Consider the following 20,114-nt stretch of genomic DNA (forward strand, 5'->3'; position numbering starts at 1 on the left):
TAAGGCAAACTGCTTTATACAAAGACATTTTAAGTTGTATCGAAATGTGTTGTCCTATTTTAGCCTCCATTTTTTCTTAAATCCATTTTTACTCTACCTGAACTTCCACATTTGATGCAAAAAGCTGCTTTAACTCAGAAAACAGATGTTTTTCATTCATTTTGCAAATGTTGAAATTGGATTCCTCAATTCTTTTGAAAATTAGCAATCTTTTTTTCTTTTTCTTTTTTTTTCCAGAGGTTGTTAAGCTCATTTAAATTTACCTCCTCGTCCCAGGGAGTTCAAACTTTGCAGAAACCTCTATAGTGATGATACTGTGACTACGTGACAAACAAGCTGACAAATCCAGTCATGTTTAGGAACGCTTATTCATTCAAATAAAGACAGTAAAAAATCTATGAACAGATATATATGCACAAAAGCATAAATGCTGAGAAGCACAATGTTGAACACTTACTTGTCAGTAAACCGAAAACGATTAAGCCACTACGAGTCCTTAAATTAAATACTGAATGTCTGCATATTTTGCAAAAGCTTAAGACACTAACAAATTTAAACAACTATTGCTCAGAAGCTATTATTTTCTGAATGTTCTTTAATCAAATAGTTTGGTAGCTGGACAGCTTGTGTCTCTGGCTAAGATCACGGTGTAAACATTTCTGCTTGGCAATGCTTGTCCATTTATTCCTTTTGTACATGATTTTTCAGCATGTTGCTCAGCTTCCACGCCTAAATCCAGGTCCCATGGTGAAGGTGACAAATCCTGTTTTTTTCCATTGGTCTGTTACACATCCTTTTACAATCTATCTTTTTTTTTTTTGCACATATTTTTGCTCTTAGTCTCCTGAAAAACACGGAGCTCACAAAGAACACACAGCACTTTTCAAATACCTTACCTGTGCAGCAAACTAAACAAAGCAGGTTAGGGTAACACAGGGGCTTTAATGTTTCTGTAACTGTAGTGAGGTTCTTTCCAGTGGATCTTCCCAGTATAAACAATGAATGGAGCTTTCATTAAAAATGCAAAAATAAGCAGAAGTGTCTTAAAACAAACATTAAGTTGCTTCTTAATTATTCACCTAATATCCTTCAAAGAACACTTCATTATTGACAATACAACTGTCATGGGCCGGCATACTTCTAATATATATATTTCATTTTAACTGCAAGTTTTGTGCCTCTGTACAGTTTCTCAGCTGCTTTGAGTTCTGCCTGCTAAGAAGTTAGTGTGCCATTCAGCTTGGTTTTCTCCTCTTCACTGTGACCTTTGCAGCACTGAGTCCATATTGTCAGCTACCTCTTTACTTTACATCAAGCTTCTCAGAAAAAAAAAAAAAAAAAAAAGTGATGAGTTGAATACTGTGCTGTGAAATAGCCTTCGTGTTCTGCAATTGTGGACTGTTAGAACTCAGGTGTGGAATATTGGTCTTAGAGGTTTACTTAGATAAAGGAGTAGGCAGATGTAATTGTCAGGTCTTGGGGAAAAATGATCATATTGCTGAATACTAGATGAAATACCTCTAGACTGATGAGGAATGTTTTATATGGCATGTCTTGCTTCCTTCACTACCACAGATTTCTTATACCACTAAGAAGCTGCTGTTTTTTTCTGCTAACAGCTGATGCGTTTCATTTGGAGCTGAAATGAGGGAAAATAAAATCATTGTAACAAAACAGTGTGCTCCTGAAATAGAAATTCTGCAGAAAGTATGTATAAAATATGTTTTTAAAGAGGTTCACCTGAGGAGATTTGTGAGAAGCCAGCAAAGATGGATGCTGTCGCTGTTCTGAAGTGCTAATGTAAAGAGAGGTGTATTTTTCTATGGGAAACAATGCTTGGCATAGTAAACATTGCACTTATTGTAACATATAAAAGGATGTGAGGAGCTGGAATCTCACTAAATGGAGAGGTGGATGCTACCCTCCAGCATCCATCCCAAGTTAATGGAAGCAGCCCAAGAGAGTAAGAAATGGAGGCACTGGTTTGACATGACATCACAAAATGGACACCTGTTTCCCATACGATCTAGTGCATCCAAGAAATCTTGCCAAATAAATGTAGAGCTTATGCCCACCCTGAAAGTAGTGGCTTTCAGCTGGTCCTAAACAGCACAGTGGAGACTCATTACCTTTCGTTTATGCTGAATAGTGAGTTACAGTCCCCATTTTCCTACAGCTTGTTGCTGCGTTATTGCCATGCATAGATTGGTCAGTTTTCATTTAGACTTCTATGGAAGCTGCTTTGTCTTACTTTTACTGCTGTATGGAGGCTCTCATGGTTACTCAGAAACCCTTGGTAGTGGGAGTCATTTCTTCCACAGGCCTAGCAACTTGTCATCTACCGGAAGAAATAAAAGATAGCAGCTGCTGATGTGCAGAGACCAATGTGCTATATGCAGGTTAGATTATCTAATTAGGACTGGAGGCTCAACTGCATTCTAAATTAAAATGAAAAGCAGATTTATCCACATGATGGAGACAAAATTTAGACTTTCTCATAATGATTCAGTCTAGATTTGAAGATGTGATTTACCACAGTTCTGACACCGCTGTTCTTTAATATAAGATATGTATGACTTGAATTAATTTTGACCACAAGTACCAAAAGAATATTTGAATAGTCTGAGATCCACACTACTGCCATGTTGTCTTTAGTGTTACCGTATTTTGCAGGAGAAGAAGAGAACTTTCAGTAAACAAGGTGTGAGCACTCTTGTTTCTTCCTTGTTACTTTCAATTATAACCATTTCTTCACTGTTTCCTATGCATCTTGGCTATATTCCATGTAAAATCATTGTTGGCTTTGAATTAAATTTATGATACCAGTGTAGACTAAATTACTGAGGGATCTTCAGGATTATTGGTCTTGCCTTATTAACACATCATTTTGAGGTCTTGCCTTATTAACACATCTCAGTCTCTTAGAAAGCAAATCTTTCAATTCAGAAGTGCAGCCAAAGCCAAGCAGGGACTCTAAAGGTCTAAAGGTTAATGTTTATGTAAGAATGCAGGTATTTGGATGGACTATGCAGCATCTTACAGGGAGGGACTGAACAGTAGCACAAATGACTGCTAATTCCTAATCCAGTTCCAGTTGGATATGCCCCTGATAGACACACAGTTAATTACTTATCCCCATCTGTTGCACAGAAAGGCTAATCCCTCTGCAATGTGGTTCTTCTTTTCTTCAAAGTTTCATTACATTAGTAAGCTGATGTCTTAACACTTTTTTGTCATTTTCTGTGACAGTTTCTCATGGTGGAGACTAAAGATGTTATTCAGACCCTCAGTTGTATCTCCACATACTTTTGGACTTGTTTACTCACACACCAGTAATTCTCAAGCAAGTAGTTCCATCTTAAATTTACCACTATGTTTTGCAAACTTCACAAAATGCAAAGATCCTGATTCATCCAATTTCCTTCTTTAAAATATCAATACTACACAGACTTTGTCAGGACTGGTCATGTTATCATGCAAGACCCATGTATGCAGGTTTGGGCAACTAAGTTGTCCAAGTCTCTCACTTTCTTAAGAGTATTTATCAGGAAACGTATCCCTACACCAGTTCTTCCCAAGCATCAGATCAGTTGGTGATGGTGATTGTAGGAATATTTGGTTACAAAGTACCCCTGAAATCACTTTCTAGCCAGACATACGTCTTTCATCTGGCACCTGAAACGCTTCGCAATCAAGTGAAGACAGTTGCTTGGGTCTAACAAAGTCAGTATATTGCCATTATGCTCATATGGCCCAACATAACAATCCGATCATTTTGCTTAAGAAAAAAGCTGTGAATTTTACTCCACAGCTATCTCCAGCAAACAAGTGAAAATACTTCAACTGGCACAGAAACATTGTTCTTCGAGCAGTCTTTGAGGCAAGTATGGCTTTCAGCAGCTGAAAGAATGGCAAGCCCTCCCTCACGCGAAGATGGTCATCTCATAGATGGTGGAACATCCTGCCTCTGTCACACCACCAGGTCAGTACCTTCGTTTAGGACAATCACAATAGTACATGGCTTTATCAGGAATGGTCCAGAGTGGGCTCAAGAGGGCAATCTAGTTGTGACATATAGATCAGCTCTTTTAGTGAGCACTGCCATACAAACACAGGTAGAGATGTACATATTTGTGGCAAAGGGATGGACATTTGGTAAGCAGTCCTTGTGTTTCACTAATGTGTCCGGTGGAAGAAGCTGCTAAGCATTCTCATTTTCCAAAACACTTCCCCTTATATAGCACAGGTGGTTATCACCTGCTACACTTGAAACAGATATGCAACAGATACAGATGTTCTCTGTGCATACACCACATTCAAATTTGTATCAAAGTTCTGGAAACTGTCTGCTGTCTCTGATTTTTGGAAAGTACTAACACTGGTGTTCCTTTTCATGAAAAACACTTTGTCAGGTAGAGTCCACTTTTCCATAACAGCAATTTTTACTTTAGAAGCTAACGCTATTTAAACATACGTTGACTAACCTTAGACACTCGTTTGCAAGACACCCATCAAATTTGCTGCACATCACTACTGGAATTTCATGCAGATATCAGATCCACAAGCCATGAGGACATGTACATTTTTTTTCCTTCTGTTGATTCACACTTTATAACACTAAATAACATACAACCCATCTCCGCAGACAATTATTCCCATTCAGCTAGTGTTCACTTCCCTGGTGCAGCCACAGCTGAAAGAAGCAACTTTCAGCAACTTGGGAATACTGGATGAAGTCTGCATCATCAGGAGTCCAGTTCTGCTTTTTTTTTTGCAGACAGTATCTGAGTTACAGAACCCCCAACCAGTCTTCGGTTACTTACTTGTGTAGAACCACTATTCTGCCTATTCTGTCTCTACATGTGCAACACAGGATTTGAACTTCTGCCTATTTCTCCCTAGGCCTTTTTTCTTCTGGATGATCCTTCTTTAACTGCACTTTTTTCACTCCAACACTACCAAGCTGCATATTTATGCTGCCCACAATTAGTTGCACCATCCACCTCGATCACCCTCATTTTGTTTTGTTCTGCTTTGTTTAAAAATACAACTTCTTTTTAGCATGAATATGCTCTTATGTTTTTCTTCCTGGTATTGAAGATGTCCACTACAGAACAGAAATTTGGTACAGAGCAAAAATCTTCCGAAGTCTGTTTTTTCAGGAAGACATTCAGTCTCTAAACCACAAAGCAAAGGCACTCAATTCCTTCCTACAGAAATTGGTTCTGTCAAATCAAGGCCCACAAAGCTTCAAAATATGGTTGTTGAGTGCTGTTCAAACATTCAGTCCTCTTTAGCAGGCTAATATCCATTAACAAAGTTTTGCTAATATCATTAAATATTTTCGGTATAACATACCTCTTCTAATTTTGATTTCTGGTTTCAGTGACGTATTACTTAATGAGAAAACTAGATGAGAGACAACACACAGTAGGAACTGCTTCTCCCAGCTCTCAACCTGTACTTCTCCCTCTTCTCCCTTATTTTATGCCCCATAAATGAAAGAAATGAGAAAATTTCTCTTATTCACCTACTTTGTATTCTGGGGGTATTCTTGCTCCAAATCCGAAGGCTGGGAACATTTTGTCACTGGAAAAGGATAAAGAAAAGAAGAGTTCTCACAAAGAAATACATTTTGCAACAATAAACATTTACTCTCCCATAAGCATTCATCAAAAATGCAAAGCAGCACAGAAAAGGATTTTAGGTCAAGAGTGTTACATGGCAGAATGGAAAGGTAAGGTATTAGAGAAGGAAGGGTTTATGCTGACCAGATGGAGAAATGGTATTGGACATTTTTCAGGTGACCATCTAGTATTCTGCGAAGCTAAAAGCACCTGGAGAACAATGACAAATCGAGATATCTTGCACTTCTCCCACCAGTGCAACTGTAGGTCCATATTACCTCTTCTTCTGTCCTATCTGGCTGCAGTGTGAGAGTGAGCTATCTAGCAGACTGTGAAAACAGATTGATTTCATACAAACGTGGATATGCTCCCCCAGCTCAGAAAATGAGTTTAGTGAAGAGATGACTCTGTAATTAAAAGTGTTTGCAAATATGAATTCTTACAGTTGTCTGTGTGCAAAACAGAATTCCTAAAATATATAAAAATTCAGCCCCAGAAACCTGCTAGGTCTGTAAGGCTTTCCATCTATATCATGTGCATCACTAGTACCCTCAGTAAAACATGTAATTATTTTAATTTGGATATACTAACTGGTAACCTAGCAAATGCTGTGGCAGGGTAAATTTGCTTTCAAACCACATGCTGAAGTTGTTCCACCCCAAACAAATCCGTAGAGACAAAAATCCTGATTCAGAGGATCTGGAAGCTTCAGGTCTGTTAATACCCTTTCAGAAATGCAGTAATGTCTCACACAGCCCACGTCCTGTCAAGTTTCCTCTTCCCAGATGGCAATGTGGAAAACAACAAGCTGTAAGGAATGTCTCGTCCTTGAGTCAGCAAAGCACTCCATCACACACTTGAAGTTAACAATCCACCCAAACATATGCTTAACTCCAAATACATCCTGAAGCACCACTGAAATCATGGAAGTTTACTCCATTGCTTTGATGAATCAAATCTCTCCTACATTTATCTGATTCTACTTACAGGGTTTCAGGGCTCTTGGAAAAGTTGAATTCCTATCACCATTCTTGGCACTTTCCACACATAATTTGCACTTTCCAAGGTTTCCAGGAAGAGGCAGCAGGTTCAACTGACTTTGTGCAGTTCAAGACATTGCCACACCAAGTAACACGTGAGTAACACACTTCCCAGACATACCCACAACAGAGAACAACATCATTGAAACTGCCAAGCCATTCTGTCTGGTATAGCCTGTGAGCACTGTGACATTTCTGATACAAGCGAAGGATAAATGGGAGAGTTTAAAAGGAAGGAGACATAACATTGTCTCCCCATCCCCGCAATGAGTTATTAATTGGTACCACCAGATAGAGAAATATTCAGCAGATCACTGAAAAATGGGAAACAGTAATTATTGCCATCTGATGGCTTAGCTCTCACAATTGTTGTTCTGCTAAGAAATTTAGTTGCCACATAAATCCTGGGAGCGCAGTCCTGTGTACCATATGTTACACTGTGTGATAATGGATCTTGGAAAGGAGGACTAACATCATTTGCATGGTAATGAAACATTTTTTTCCAAGAGATGTCAGGAACAAAGAAGCTGCTGACATTTGATGCTAACCACCTGCTGATAGCTTTCTCTTTGATTAAGCGCCCCCGGAAGCAGGGAAGCCCTTATAAATAGATGTAGATGAGAATTCGGGCTTGCACTTAGAGAGCAAGAAATAGCAAGAGAGTCTGAGGGCAGAAAAAAACCTTGTTTTACATCAACAATTAATCCATGGTTGGATTAGAGAAGCAAACCCTGTGGAGCTGCAAAAGAATTGATTTTGGGTGAGAGCAAAATGAAGACTAAAAAGAGTTTTACTTAGAATGTAAGCATCCATGTTCAATACAGCAATCCAGAAAGCTACACTGGCTGCAATTACCCAGCTGGGAGACGCCTCAACCCATACATTTGTACTGCAATATCTCTTGAGTGTAAAAAAAAGTGTAGGGACTCTCATATCTGCAGCTCCATCTTTTCTGTTCTGCAGCAATGCAGAGAGAGTGCTGAGCAATACCTCCTGCAGCCTGGGTTCTCCTGGTTGCCATCATTTTCAAAAAGCTTAAGTACTTGACATGAAGATGAGAAAAGCAAAAGCACTGGATCTCAACTTTTATACCTGGTTATGTAAGGGCTGTGACTAGTCATGCAAATATAGATGTATACGACTTCTGATGCATTTTCCCATCAAAAAGACATCAAACACTGAGCAAATCTAAATTATAGCCTCGATGTAAAATCAGGGATAGAGTTCATGTTCACTGCTCATATTGGTAAATGTAAATTAATGCACACAAAAGGAATTGTCAGGGCTCAAAGACTAGAGTCTTCCAAACAGAAATATAACCAGCTGAAGTCTCTGAGTAACACCTTAAATATAACATAATGCACAGCATAGAATGACTTCTGATAATATCCTGCATTATCCTTTTAGAATTATGCTCAGCTTTAGTCACCTGCCCTTCAAGCTATCTAGGTGAACCAGAGGAGACACAGTGACAGATCAATACCTTAATAGAGGCACACAGGAGAGAGATCTCAGTGAGCTGTACTGCATACACAGGAGGAAAGAATAACAAAGGAAATAGTAAGGTTTTGTAAATCAGAAAGTGATAAAGATAATGATATCTTCTGCTCCACCAGGAAGCCTCGTATTACTGGAAGGTAAGAACTCTCTTTAAGGATAGGGAGATAAAATAATGAAGATTTAAAAAATCATGTCTTGTTAACCACAGGTGCTCTCTGACCTACAGTAGCATATCTAGAGTTCAGCTGTATTATGAGGATTTACTTTACCTGGTTACAAAAAGAACTTAGCAGAAATTCTTCCACTGGATGAAATTATTTTAAAATCAGACATTAAACAGTCTTTAGCAACTTCCTCTTAAAGTGTTGGCCCAGGTGCTGCTGCACATGCACATAAGAGTTGGATATTCTTACGTTGCTGGGAATCTAATCTATTAATTGCACAGCGTAAATGTACAGGGAAAAAATGCCCTAAGTCTTTGTACATGCCATTTATTTATTCTGAAAAAATGAACTTCTAGCTAGCCGTGATAGTAGTTTGGGACTCATCTTGCTGGCGTTCATGGCCCATTGGTCTGTAGTTATACATATGCTTAGCTTTAAGCTCTTGAAGTTAACACAGCAAGTAATATGCTCTAAAGAGACCATATAGCAGCTTTCCAGTACCTGAAGGGGGCCTACAGGAAAGCTGGGGAGGGACTTTTTAGAAGGGCAGGTAGCAAAAGGATGAGGGGAGATGGCTTTAAACTGAAAGAGGGTAGATCTAGACTAGATATTAGGAATAAATTCTTTACTGTGTGAGTGGTGAGACTCTGGAACAGGTTGCTCAGTGAGGTTGTGAATGCTCCCTCCCTGGAAGAATTCAAGGCCAGGCTGGATAGGGCTTTGAGCAACCTGGTCTAGAGGTGGGTGTACCTGCTTATAGTAAGGGTGTTGGAACCAGATTGTCTTAAAGGTCCCTTCCAACCCAAACCACTCTATGATTCTATGATTCCATGATTACTTCAAGAGCCTCAGCATGAAAACTTGCTCACTATAGTGGAGCAACACAGTTGTAGCAGTGGTACTGAAGATACAGTTTAAGAAAAAGAAAAAAAAGGAAGAAAGAAACACAAGAGGAATAAAAAAGCAACACACACCCAAAAATCATTTTTGGTTTAAAGTGACCAAGAATCTTAAATTTACAGCTCTTTGAAATTCTTGCAATGAACAGACCTGATTAGGGTCCCTGAGTATAAAACTGTCACTTGTAATTTTGGTTTTGGATTAGATCAGAACTGCCAGGAAGATATTTTTAAAGTACTATGCAGGACAGAGCAAAATCAATTACTATGTCTTTCATTTTCAATTCCAATCTTAAAAGAAGAAACCATAAAACTGATCCACTCTATATACTTGTGATATACTGTGATAAAATCAGACATTTTAAATTTCCAAAACAAAATGTATGCATATGATGCACATTTGATTGACAAAACTGTGAATATGAGGAAGGGGGATGACAGGAGAATTAAAGGGAAAGAAATGAGAGAGGGGAGGAGGAAAAGGAAAAAGGAAAAAACAGAAAATGCCACAAACAAAATAGAGCCATCTCTAGACTCAGTTAAAATTGTAATCTTTCATGTTTAAGAAGTGAACTCAAAGAAAATGAGATGAACTGTTTCTTTTTTAAAGCATGAATGAATCATGTTACCGAGTGTATTATTTAGTACTTAGGAGAGTTTGATGCCAGTAGACTCTGAATCACGACAGCTTGCAGGGATTAGCAGGAGTCCCAAAGAAAATACGGAAATCATTTGAAATATTTAAACATTTTCTGTTTCTGCTTTGCAAGCAGAGCTAGGTAAATAAAGGATAAGAACTGTATGATTGGATAGGGCAAAAAAAAACCCACCTATTTGAGAAGAAGAGACAAAAGCTCACCCACACTTCACCCGCAGTCCTGTGCGGCCACCTGTACTACTGCAGGACAGGCTGGGACAGAGCTGGCTGTGCTCCAGCTCTCTCTGCTCTGCCAGAGCCAGAATGAGGGCAGGGCTTCAGCTGCAGCGATTTCCTCCCTGCAAACTGTATTCTCCAAGGGACTGCTACGTTGTCACAATATATCCTCAGTGGGGCCCTGCCTGATTCTATTCAGCCATGTCTCTGGTTCTGGTCAGGTTATTCTGTGACTATTCAAACCTGTGCTGTATGTAACAAGGCCTGGAATCTAGTCCACACTGCACAGTGATTTGTGAAGGAGTGGCAGGAATTAACGATTATCATACATCTTGTTAAGAAAAGAGAGCTGGAAGCACACAAATCAATAGCAAGTCAATAGCCACATTGTTTGGTCTGTCATAGAGATGCTACAAAACCATGTGCAAAATCCTGACATTAAAATTCAACTGCTATCCTTAATTATGGCTTTTAGTCAACTTATGGGAGCTAGAATCTGCTGAATCCAGAGAAACATACTGTCATGTAATTGGGTTTCAAGAATGTGAGTGAAGTGCCTGTCTTACCTGTGAGGGAAATAATTAATGAAAGGGGGGGGAGGAGGGCAGAATAGCTAAGACCAAGTAAAACAGATGTAAACATCCACTTGTTAACACTAAAAGAACAGCAAAAAGAAGCCATGTAGGGTAGAAACAGCAAGTGAACATGGAAATTCCTACACTGGGGAAAGGCAAATACCCTCAGAAAAAAAGTAATCAGAGCTTGAGAGAGGAGTAGGTTAAGCTAAATGAAATGACAATGAGATAGATCACTTGTTAGAAAAATAGCCCAATAAAATAGCAGATTTTAGCAGGAAGAAGAGACCAAAATGTCAAGCTTCTCTTCTAGATGACAAATAAATTGCAATGACCTGATTTATATGACCCAGTTTAGTAAAAAGTATCTTGAAAAAGAAATGTTCATGATTGCGAATAAACTAGGGAAGAGGATGCTGCAAGAGGCTGCAGTGAGTTACATTTAACTTCTGAAATCAGGGCAGTTTCCAGAAATTCCTTTGAATCTTAAGGGGTTACAAGCACAACCTGGTAGCTTCCAAAACCTTAAATCTACAGCAAACTGTCTGCAGGAACATATATGGAAAGTGCACTGTGACTGACAAGATTATTCTCACACAGACTGTAATTCTGGAAGTTGAAAACTTGATATGACTTGAAGACAATATTGTAAGAAGCAGGCTGAATCCCACAATATAACTTGAAGGTCTGATCTTGGAGAACCTCAAATGAAACAGCGTGGGTCCCTGCATTCTGGAAACACAAGTGCACCTTTCAGGGTGTACTGCATTAAGCAACCACAAGAAAAAAAAGCCTTGCTAAGCATGCACATCATTTTGCCATTTTTTACAAATTAGAGTGGAAATGGTTGGTCAGAGACTTTCTTCTGCAAAAAAAAAAAAAAAATCTATCAAAAATATCTATAAGGGGAGTGTGGGGAAGAGGGGAATATGGGTCTGTGCTGGCATAGTATACAAGGAAGTGTTGGTAGAGAAATTTCTCATAAAATGCTCTCGAGATACAAATGAGCTTTCTAGGACAAGCAGATAAAACTATTACAGAGATTTCACTGTGATTTAATGTGGCCAAATGAGCAGCTGACATAATTTAACCAAAATCAAAACAACATCCAGTAAAAATGAAGAATGCAAAACAACTTTCAGCAAAATGTTAAGTGAAATACACTGATGACAAAAGGTGTCCAGCTCCTGTAAAGGAGTAAATTTGCAGGAGATTGAGATCATGCTGTTCATTTATGGACTGACTGGTTTTCAAATGGGGATAATTGGCAGCTCTGCTTCTTGCTAACACAATGGAGTGGATGACAAGAATAATTACATCCTTAACAATACATGGAGGAAATTCATGCTTCTGAAATTGAGGAAATGGCTGTGTTGACTGGAGATGTACCAGATGCTAAACTGTTGCCACATGTGGCATCAGCAAAAATGACACAAATCGCTGTCTCTTTATTTATGCTTATTTATACTTATGAGTATTTATTTATACTAGTCTCTGCATCACTAGATGGGCTCCTATTTCAGATATAGCTTGCAGGGTTTGGTGCTCCAAGTCATTCTCTTCAGAAAGAGATGGTGAAAGAGAAATCACAGTGGTACCAGTCCACACAGTCCTCGCAAAGCGTCAACTACTGCAAGGAATAAAGTTCTTCCTCAGAGGAGATTTCAAGCTGAAAAAAAAATAGTGAAGGCTGCAAAGAAGAGCCCTGCAAAAGGCTTCTGATATCATTTTGATGTATCCATCAGCTGATAGCAGGCAGCAGGGTGAAGGAAAAGCATGGGAAGAAGAAATTCTGCTAAGAAACTAGGAAAGGACTGCTCAGGACTGATAAACAGACACATGCATTGAGTGCCTGGCAGAAAAGGCAGCATAAAGATGACACAAAGATGAAAAATTGGTGAAGGAAAAAGCAGAGCTGTAAAAACTGACAGTACTTGACCAGATAAAGGGCAGCTGCAGATACATACATGTATACATACATAAATTTGTCTACATACAAATGAAACCATTATGAAATCCTCTTCCCAACACAGTGGTGCTACACTACTTCTCCTGTGCTAATTCTTGTGATAAAAAGTGGTGACTGCAGAAACTATTCTTTGGCAGCCATTAGCAAATACAAGTCAGCAAATACTACAAACACTAAATATGTGTATGCATGTGCTAGGTAGTGGTGCCAGACTAGGTCCCTCACAGTTAAATTCATGGGTTTTCAATCCAGATTGGTGGTTATAAGCACCAGCAAGCCCTTTTTCCCCATGCAGCTCTAGCCCTGGGTTATCCAAACATTTCAAAATACATTTACCCACACCTGACAGAATGCTCAATGATGAGCATAAACTACCGGTTTTCCTTATATGTTACTCTTTTTCTGTTTGGCCTTTGTTTTGTATGTAAATTCAGACCTACCAAAACACTAAATAAAAACATTCATGTCTTTTTCGTCACGGTTTTTAAACTCGTTTAGATATGTTAATCAGCTTTTTTGCTTAACAGCCTCCGGAAAGGTTGTTTCTGTAATTGAAATGATAAAGAAATATGGTAAATAATTAACCATATTTTTATTTATTGATCTGCATGGTTAGATTAAATTTTATCAGCTATGACTCCACATGGGGATTTCATTAAAATTCAATGTCGCGATTATTCAAGACATCACTATTGTGCCTTATTTATAATAAACTACAATTATACTAACATCTCAATTAGAGCAGGTTTCTGCTTTTGTCCTTGTCTCTGTTCAAGATACATGAAGGTATTTAATTCAGGTCCCTCCAGCCAAGCTAACTCAATCTTCATTGACAAACCCAGAAACAGCTTCAGGACAAACGACCTGGCAACTAACTCTTGGGGACAAGGCTCTGGTTAAAGAATAGACTGTAAGGTTTAAACTCCAGAAGTTCTTCTTCCCACTTAAAGCCTCAATCAGGAACACAGCATTTAAGTACATGCTGACCTTAGAATTTGGGAACTTCCTTAGCATGCAGTGCATCATATATACCCATATATACTGCCCACACACCTGGCTACCCTAAGAGATGTGTTTCTCGGACAGATGGACCTTTCATCTGACTTAGTTTGACTGCTTAGTTTTTTTTTCCATTTCTTCACTGAAAAGGATGTGTTGGAACCATGAATCCTTTTTCCGTTCATGTTTTTCTTTCCTTATCTCCAGGTGCACTTTATTGTATGAAGGAAGGAAGCTTTTGAGCATGATTTTCAATCAGAATGAAGGCACTCAACTCCGAAATACTGAATAAGAGAAAACAACGTGTAAGTTTTGAATGCCATCAGCTACTGCTGCAATTCATTGATTGCAAATTAATTCATCGATTGACAAAATCAGACTGACTTCAGGACTTTACTATCTTTCATGGAATGTGGCCCAGAATTTTAATTTTCACCTTAATACTTTATAGATATTCTCCATATGAATTATTTCTGCACTTTGCAGGAAAAATGTACTCTCTGCTCATTAGTGGCCTTTGGGGAGGTTGCTAGACAAGTGTGTCTTACACAAGAATATTGTTAATATATGATCTTAGTGTGGATGCCAGTTTTATGATCTGCTTGAGTATTTAGAGTTCATCTGCCTCAATGAAAAAAGACACCAGTGTCAGAAAATAGGTGCAATTTAATTTCCGTGTGTTTCAAGGGCTCTTGGAAAAACAAACAAAGGACAACAGAAAAAGCAATCAAACAAATAAAAAACTGTAGTACCTTTAAGACTGAAGAATTAATTTTTTGAATTAGATTTAGAATACAAATAAAATGAGGACCAATTTTATGGCATCATTTTACAAATGTTTGGAATCATAAGCTGAATGTATAGATCAGAGTGGGAAATACTCAATGCAACAAATGCTTAAAGTATTTGAAAAAATACATGTAACCTTTGTCTTTTTCAATTGATTTGACCAGACAATAGCCAACTCTTAAGTTGGTGAGTGATTTGTATTAAACCAGTATGTGAATGAATGTAAAAACATAAAACAGCATTTAAAAATTAATCACACAGATAATCTCAGTATAAAGAAAATACTGAGCAGTTTAGCATTTGGGTGTGGGGTGAACAGGAAAGTTCAAATTCAGTAAAACTGCTACTCCATCTTAGTGCCACCTCTATTTTACATAATACTTCAATGCTTGTTTGAGACAGGCTGAGTTTGATGGGATTAGATAATAAACTCCAGTGTCTTGCTGAATCAGGACAGAGATTTTAAAAGAAAGAAAAATATTTAATGTTATATAATGAGATTCTTAATAAGCAGAAGCGGAAGGAAAGCTATTAACTGTAGAAATCAGATTTCAGACTGAGGACCAGATATGCAAGTCCTGTCACAGGCTTCATGCATGGAACCATCATTTAAATCCGTAATAACGTAACATCACTGAGGAAGTATTTCAGCCTTTAGCACCCCGTGCATGTAACTCCATTTATCCTCACAAACTCTTTTCAGCCTCATTCCATTTTCCTTTGCCAGAGACTGCTATCATTGCAGAATGAAAGATGAGCTAGACTTATGGCTGGCTGGTTGTATTCCAGCACTGGCAAAACAAACCATCAAAACAAAGGGCCAGCCATCTTAATAAACTGTGTGCATTGTTGTTACCATGACTTATAGCTTTGATCTGCAGAAAGGGACTTATATAACAAAATATAAATAACAAAAAAATACATGAATTTTTTTTTAGTGCATGGTGAAGTGTTAACTTATACATATCATAGAATCATAGAATGGCCTGGGTTGAAAAGGACCACAATGATCACCCGGTTTCAACCCCCTGCTCTGTGCAGGGTCACCAACCAGCACATCAGGCTGCCCAGAGCCACATCCAGCCTGGCCTTGAATGCCTTCAGGGATGGGGCATCCACAACCTCCTTGGGCAACCTGTTCCAGTGTGTCAGCACCTTCTGTGTGAAAAACTTCCTTCTAATATCTAACCTAAACCTCCTCTGTCTCAGTTTAGAACCATTCCGCTTTGTCCTTTCACTATCCACCCCTGTAAGCATTCTCCCTCCTGTTTATATGCTCCTTTCAAATATTGGAAGGCTACAATGAGGTCTCCCCAGAGCCTTCACTTCTCCAAGATAAACAAGTTCCCTCAACCTTTCCTCATAGGAGAGGTGCTCCAGCCTTCTGATCATCTTAGTGACCCTCCTCTGGACCCACTGCGAGTGCTCCACATCCTTCCTGGAAGGGGGCCCCATCTTCACATGGGAATAGCTCTACACGTATATGTATAGAGAGAGACAAATATATGTATCTAGATAGACAGCTCTATGTACTTACACAAGAGATTCCCTGTCAGAATCTTTCAAAGACAGCTATCATCTATGCTCTATGAGTTGCATTCTCTTGAAGGGTTCTCCACTGGGCTCCAAAATAAAGAGCTGGCCAGAACGATTGTGCAGAGTTGGTAAAGGTTATAAGAGAAGCTCTAAGCCAATCATAGCGCATAAGGAGCTAGCTGTAACTTCACCTGCCTTATGGACTCTTGTTAACTCATTGCTCAAAACACGAAGAGGAAACACGTGCACATTTGGTTTTGGTCAAGTTCAGAATCCTGGCTAGGCTTATACTATTGTTGGTGAGAAAACATTTCATTTGACTTATGATCCAAAGAAGTCAGTGCTGAAATCATTTAGGTGAAGAATAAATATGGATTAATATAGAAGCAGTTCTTTTTGATTCAAATACGTCAGTGCCCAATAATTTATCATTTTAATCTGTTTCCCTATGCTGCAAAAAAAGACTGAGTAGACCTGCTCAATTTCAAGGCAAAATTGCATCAGTGATATCATTTTTTTATAGAAGGAATGCTCTTGAAAATATTTAAATGGATATGTATATGTCTCACTTATTGCTTTATTAAGGCCTCTTTAGACATTCATGAAGAATTTATCTTAAAATAAATTCTTCTCCTTGGAACTGTCTGCTTATTTTACACAATAGCTTCAATAATAAGGTTTTAATGCATTTTTCCCTTTCCAGTATTTCAAGTTATATTTTAGAGCCTAGCTCCTTAAAAGTAATGATCTTCCTTTATGATTCATTTTTGCTATTGCTAAGCCACTGATTACATCACGTACAAACTTTATCTTCTGTCTTATGACAACTGGTGTTCTAGCCTGAAATAATTCCACCATGTAAAAAGAATTAAGTCTTTTGTGCAGGTTACAGCTTTTCCATTTCCCTTTCCATTATCAGATTGGCCTATTTCTGCAGCATTTCTACAATCAGGTAAATAATCAAAGCCTATTTCTCATTCTCTGAATGCTGCTGATGAAAGAATGAATGTTAGTCTTTCACGTCCAGCTATGCAGAATGACACTATTCATTTAACTGTTTCAGGAGTCCCTGAGCCCCACAGATAGTGGGTTTTTGGTTAAGTAGGGATTATTCCTGTATCAAGGAATGTGAGGCGGCGCTTAATTTGGAGGATTAGTTCCTTAGGGATGGTATGATACATACAGAAACCTAGATTATGAGAAAATTTTGTTTGAATGGATTTTCAATAGTTTGGGCTGAAATGATAGCTAGGCACAAACAATAAAACTTCAGGTAAGAGCCCTGCCATCTTTGTAGGCTCACTTTTTAACCCTACTGAAAACGCACCAGCACAAATGATGAACACTCTTCCTTTAAGCACCCTTTAGGTTCATTCTTTTTACTCCTACCTGACCTTAACATGGGAACATAAATCCTCCTTCAGCATTTAAAGTATAACTGAGCCCACTGGAGCAGTTATGGATCTGTGATACATTTCAACTTTTCAACTGAATTTGAAACTCTCTTTTTTTTTTAATGATTTTCTAAATGCAGATATGCTTTATAGAGCATTTAATGACTCTGTGATATGATCCTATATGCTCACATATATCAAGGCTGCAACTACACACAAAACAAATTCTTCTGCAGAACCTGTAGATTATTCTGTGTGAGGGTTTGCTCCTGTTAATTCTTTTTCCACTTTAGAGAAATCATTGTAAGGTTTCATTTTTGGTTTACTGGATTCAATACAAGTCTAAAGAAAAGGTCCTCATTTGCTTTATCAGAAAGCACTGACCACACTGAATTAACTTGTCCATAAGAAAACTGGTATGGTGTTGCAACTTGAGAGAGTGTATGGTCAAACACATGGCACTGGGACAAGAAATTCTCTTCAGTTTTTGTTCAGCCCTAGTCCATAGCTCATAGTCTTACTTGTACTGATTACCAGCAACAGGAATTTTTTAAAGCACAATAGAACTGAATGAAGCTGATGATTTCATAGTCAGAAGGGCCAGTATTTTTCATACTGATTGGAATACACTATTGGAATACACTGAATCAGAAGAATCCTGATTTGGGATTAATATATTCAGACAGAAGCCTGTGTCACTTCTCTATTTTGTTTTCTTAACAACACCTTACATGATAAAATAATAAAAATCTGCATGCATGAACCAGCTCTTCTTACACCTTTGCATATTTTGAAGTATATTAATCCACTGGATTACTGTTAATAATTATTAAATTAGTGGACAATCATTGGAATTATCAGCTCTCAAAAAAATATTAATTTTCTCAGACCAGCTGACTAAGTTTGACCATCAAATCTTACAGATGTTGCATCAGGGTAGGGTTTTACTCATTGTTCTTTGAGAAGGCTTTTCATTACCAAGGCAGTGCCTCTGAGCAGGATAATTAGCTTATGTGGCATGTCACATACAAACCAGGGTATTAAGTCACTCCACAATTTATACAGAAGTACAATCAAATTTGACTAGAAATACCTTTTTTTTTTTTTTTGAGCATTTACACATGGCAAAGCGGTGGGTGGGTGGCTATTACATGTGGAGAGATTAAAAAGAATAATTGTGTAAGATACTATGCATCACCAACAAAGAAAGAACATTTAAAGGAAGTGCACTTGGTAATTAGATTAATAATGAGCAATTAATTTGATAAAGACATGCAGCCTATTTGAAAGCAACAGAAGTACATAATGCAATCAAAGTACGTTTGGCCCAATTACTTGCATTTGTTTATTTTTTTAACACCATGTTGTGTGCACATATTATCAGTGTCTTTTCATATTTATTTTGGAAAAGATTGCAATATTCAGCAGGTAAAGAGAACAACAAAAAAGACCACACGTTTAATTCTGAGGGCAGACATGACCATTAAGCACCTTAATTAACTAAGAATTCAGTTCCAAATCTGAAATCTTGGTAACACTTTACTGTAGAATGGGACAGAACTGTACTCTGAAGTGTATCAGAAAGGATGCTGCCAGCATCTGAAAAACAGGCTTCAAGCTTAATTCTAAAGAAAAATACACTAAAACATGCAATTTTGTCACGTGAATACAAACTTGAAACTTAGCACATGTAACAGCCAAACAGGCAAGAACCAGACCTTTTATTATCATGAAGCTAATCAAAACCCACTGTCACTCTCAACAGTGTGGTAAGACACACTAATCTTTCTGTCATGTAGTCATTTCTCTGAAGTGACTAAACACGGACCTGCTGCAGCTGGCAACAGGCAGTCATTGATTTCCCACTGTGAAAACACTGTCTAAAGACAACTTCATTATCAAATGTGGTTATTTACCTGTCATAGTCTTGGCAAATCTCCCCGACAGCTACCAAAGCCTTCAAGTACTCATTGGGTTGATAGGGGTGGATGTAGTGCAGTGAGCAGCTGTTCCTAGGATCACCATTTGACGCAGTGAAATCTATAGCTACCTGGAACACAAGAAAAGTCAGTGTGCCGTGGTGCTCTTCTGGGCAGGAGGATACCCACACCAACCAAGCATCTTTACCAGAAAGAGTTTTCTGCAGAGACTGCAAACTTAAAGCAAAGGTCATTTAACAGTCTACTTCATCAAATCTGAATTAGGATAGTATCAATAAATACTTCTAAACGAATACATCAACTAATAAAATAAGAGTTCATAAAACTAAAATGGCATGATTAGGAAAGAATGAGCTGCATAATTATTCCATGTGGAGAAATATATTCTAATAAAAATGAATCAAACTACCTCTCGTTTCTCAAATTTAATTAAATTCTTCCAGCTCAGGTAACGTTCAGGACATAAACGCTGTACAGCAAAAATGTCCCTCGAGAGTTAAAAATCCTACTGAAACCACATCTTAAGCACACTTAAAAGTCCTTTCAGGGACGTTTCTTACAGATTTTAAAACTTCTTTTGTCTGTAGCAGTACTCATAGTAAATACTCTCGTGTGATGTATTTTTTTTTCATTTTATTTAATTTTTATCTTCATAGTGTCTTCTAAGTGTTAAGCAATTAACCCTCCCAATCTCACAGATGATGGTGAGCTTAAAGGTGAACTACAGGGCAAAAATAAAGCTTAAGTCCTGCAAAGAGTTTCGTGCTGAAAAGACTTACTGGAGGTTGTGGGAAACACTCAGTGCAAA

At 38.1% G+C, this 20,114-nt stretch overlaps 1 protein-coding gene across 4 annotated transcripts in view; it reads right to left on the reverse strand.

Annotated features, from left to right (window-relative positions):
• The window catches only part of CPNE4 (copine 4), a 262,207-nt gene that overhangs the window by 17,226 nt on the left and 224,867 nt on the right, over positions 1-20,114 (reverse strand). For all 4 annotated transcript variants that reach the window (XM_085226459.1, XM_085226458.1, XM_085226457.1 and 1 more), the window contains 2 exons: positions 19,283-19,416; positions 5,535-5,589 (listed from right to left, as the gene is read on the reverse strand). In XM_085226459.1, the coding sequence (XP_085082585.1) occupies positions 5,535-5,589; positions 19,283-19,416 (189 nt within the window). The remainder of the gene's footprint in view (positions 1-5,534; positions 5,590-19,282; positions 19,417-20,114) is intronic.

The sequence above is a fragment of the Meleagris gallopavo genome, chromosome 6, assembly GCF_905368555.1.
Source record: "Meleagris gallopavo chromosome 6, MGAL_WU_HG_1.1, whole genome shotgun sequence".
Taxonomy (NCBI): domain Eukaryota; kingdom Metazoa; phylum Chordata; class Aves; order Galliformes; family Phasianidae; genus Meleagris; species Meleagris gallopavo.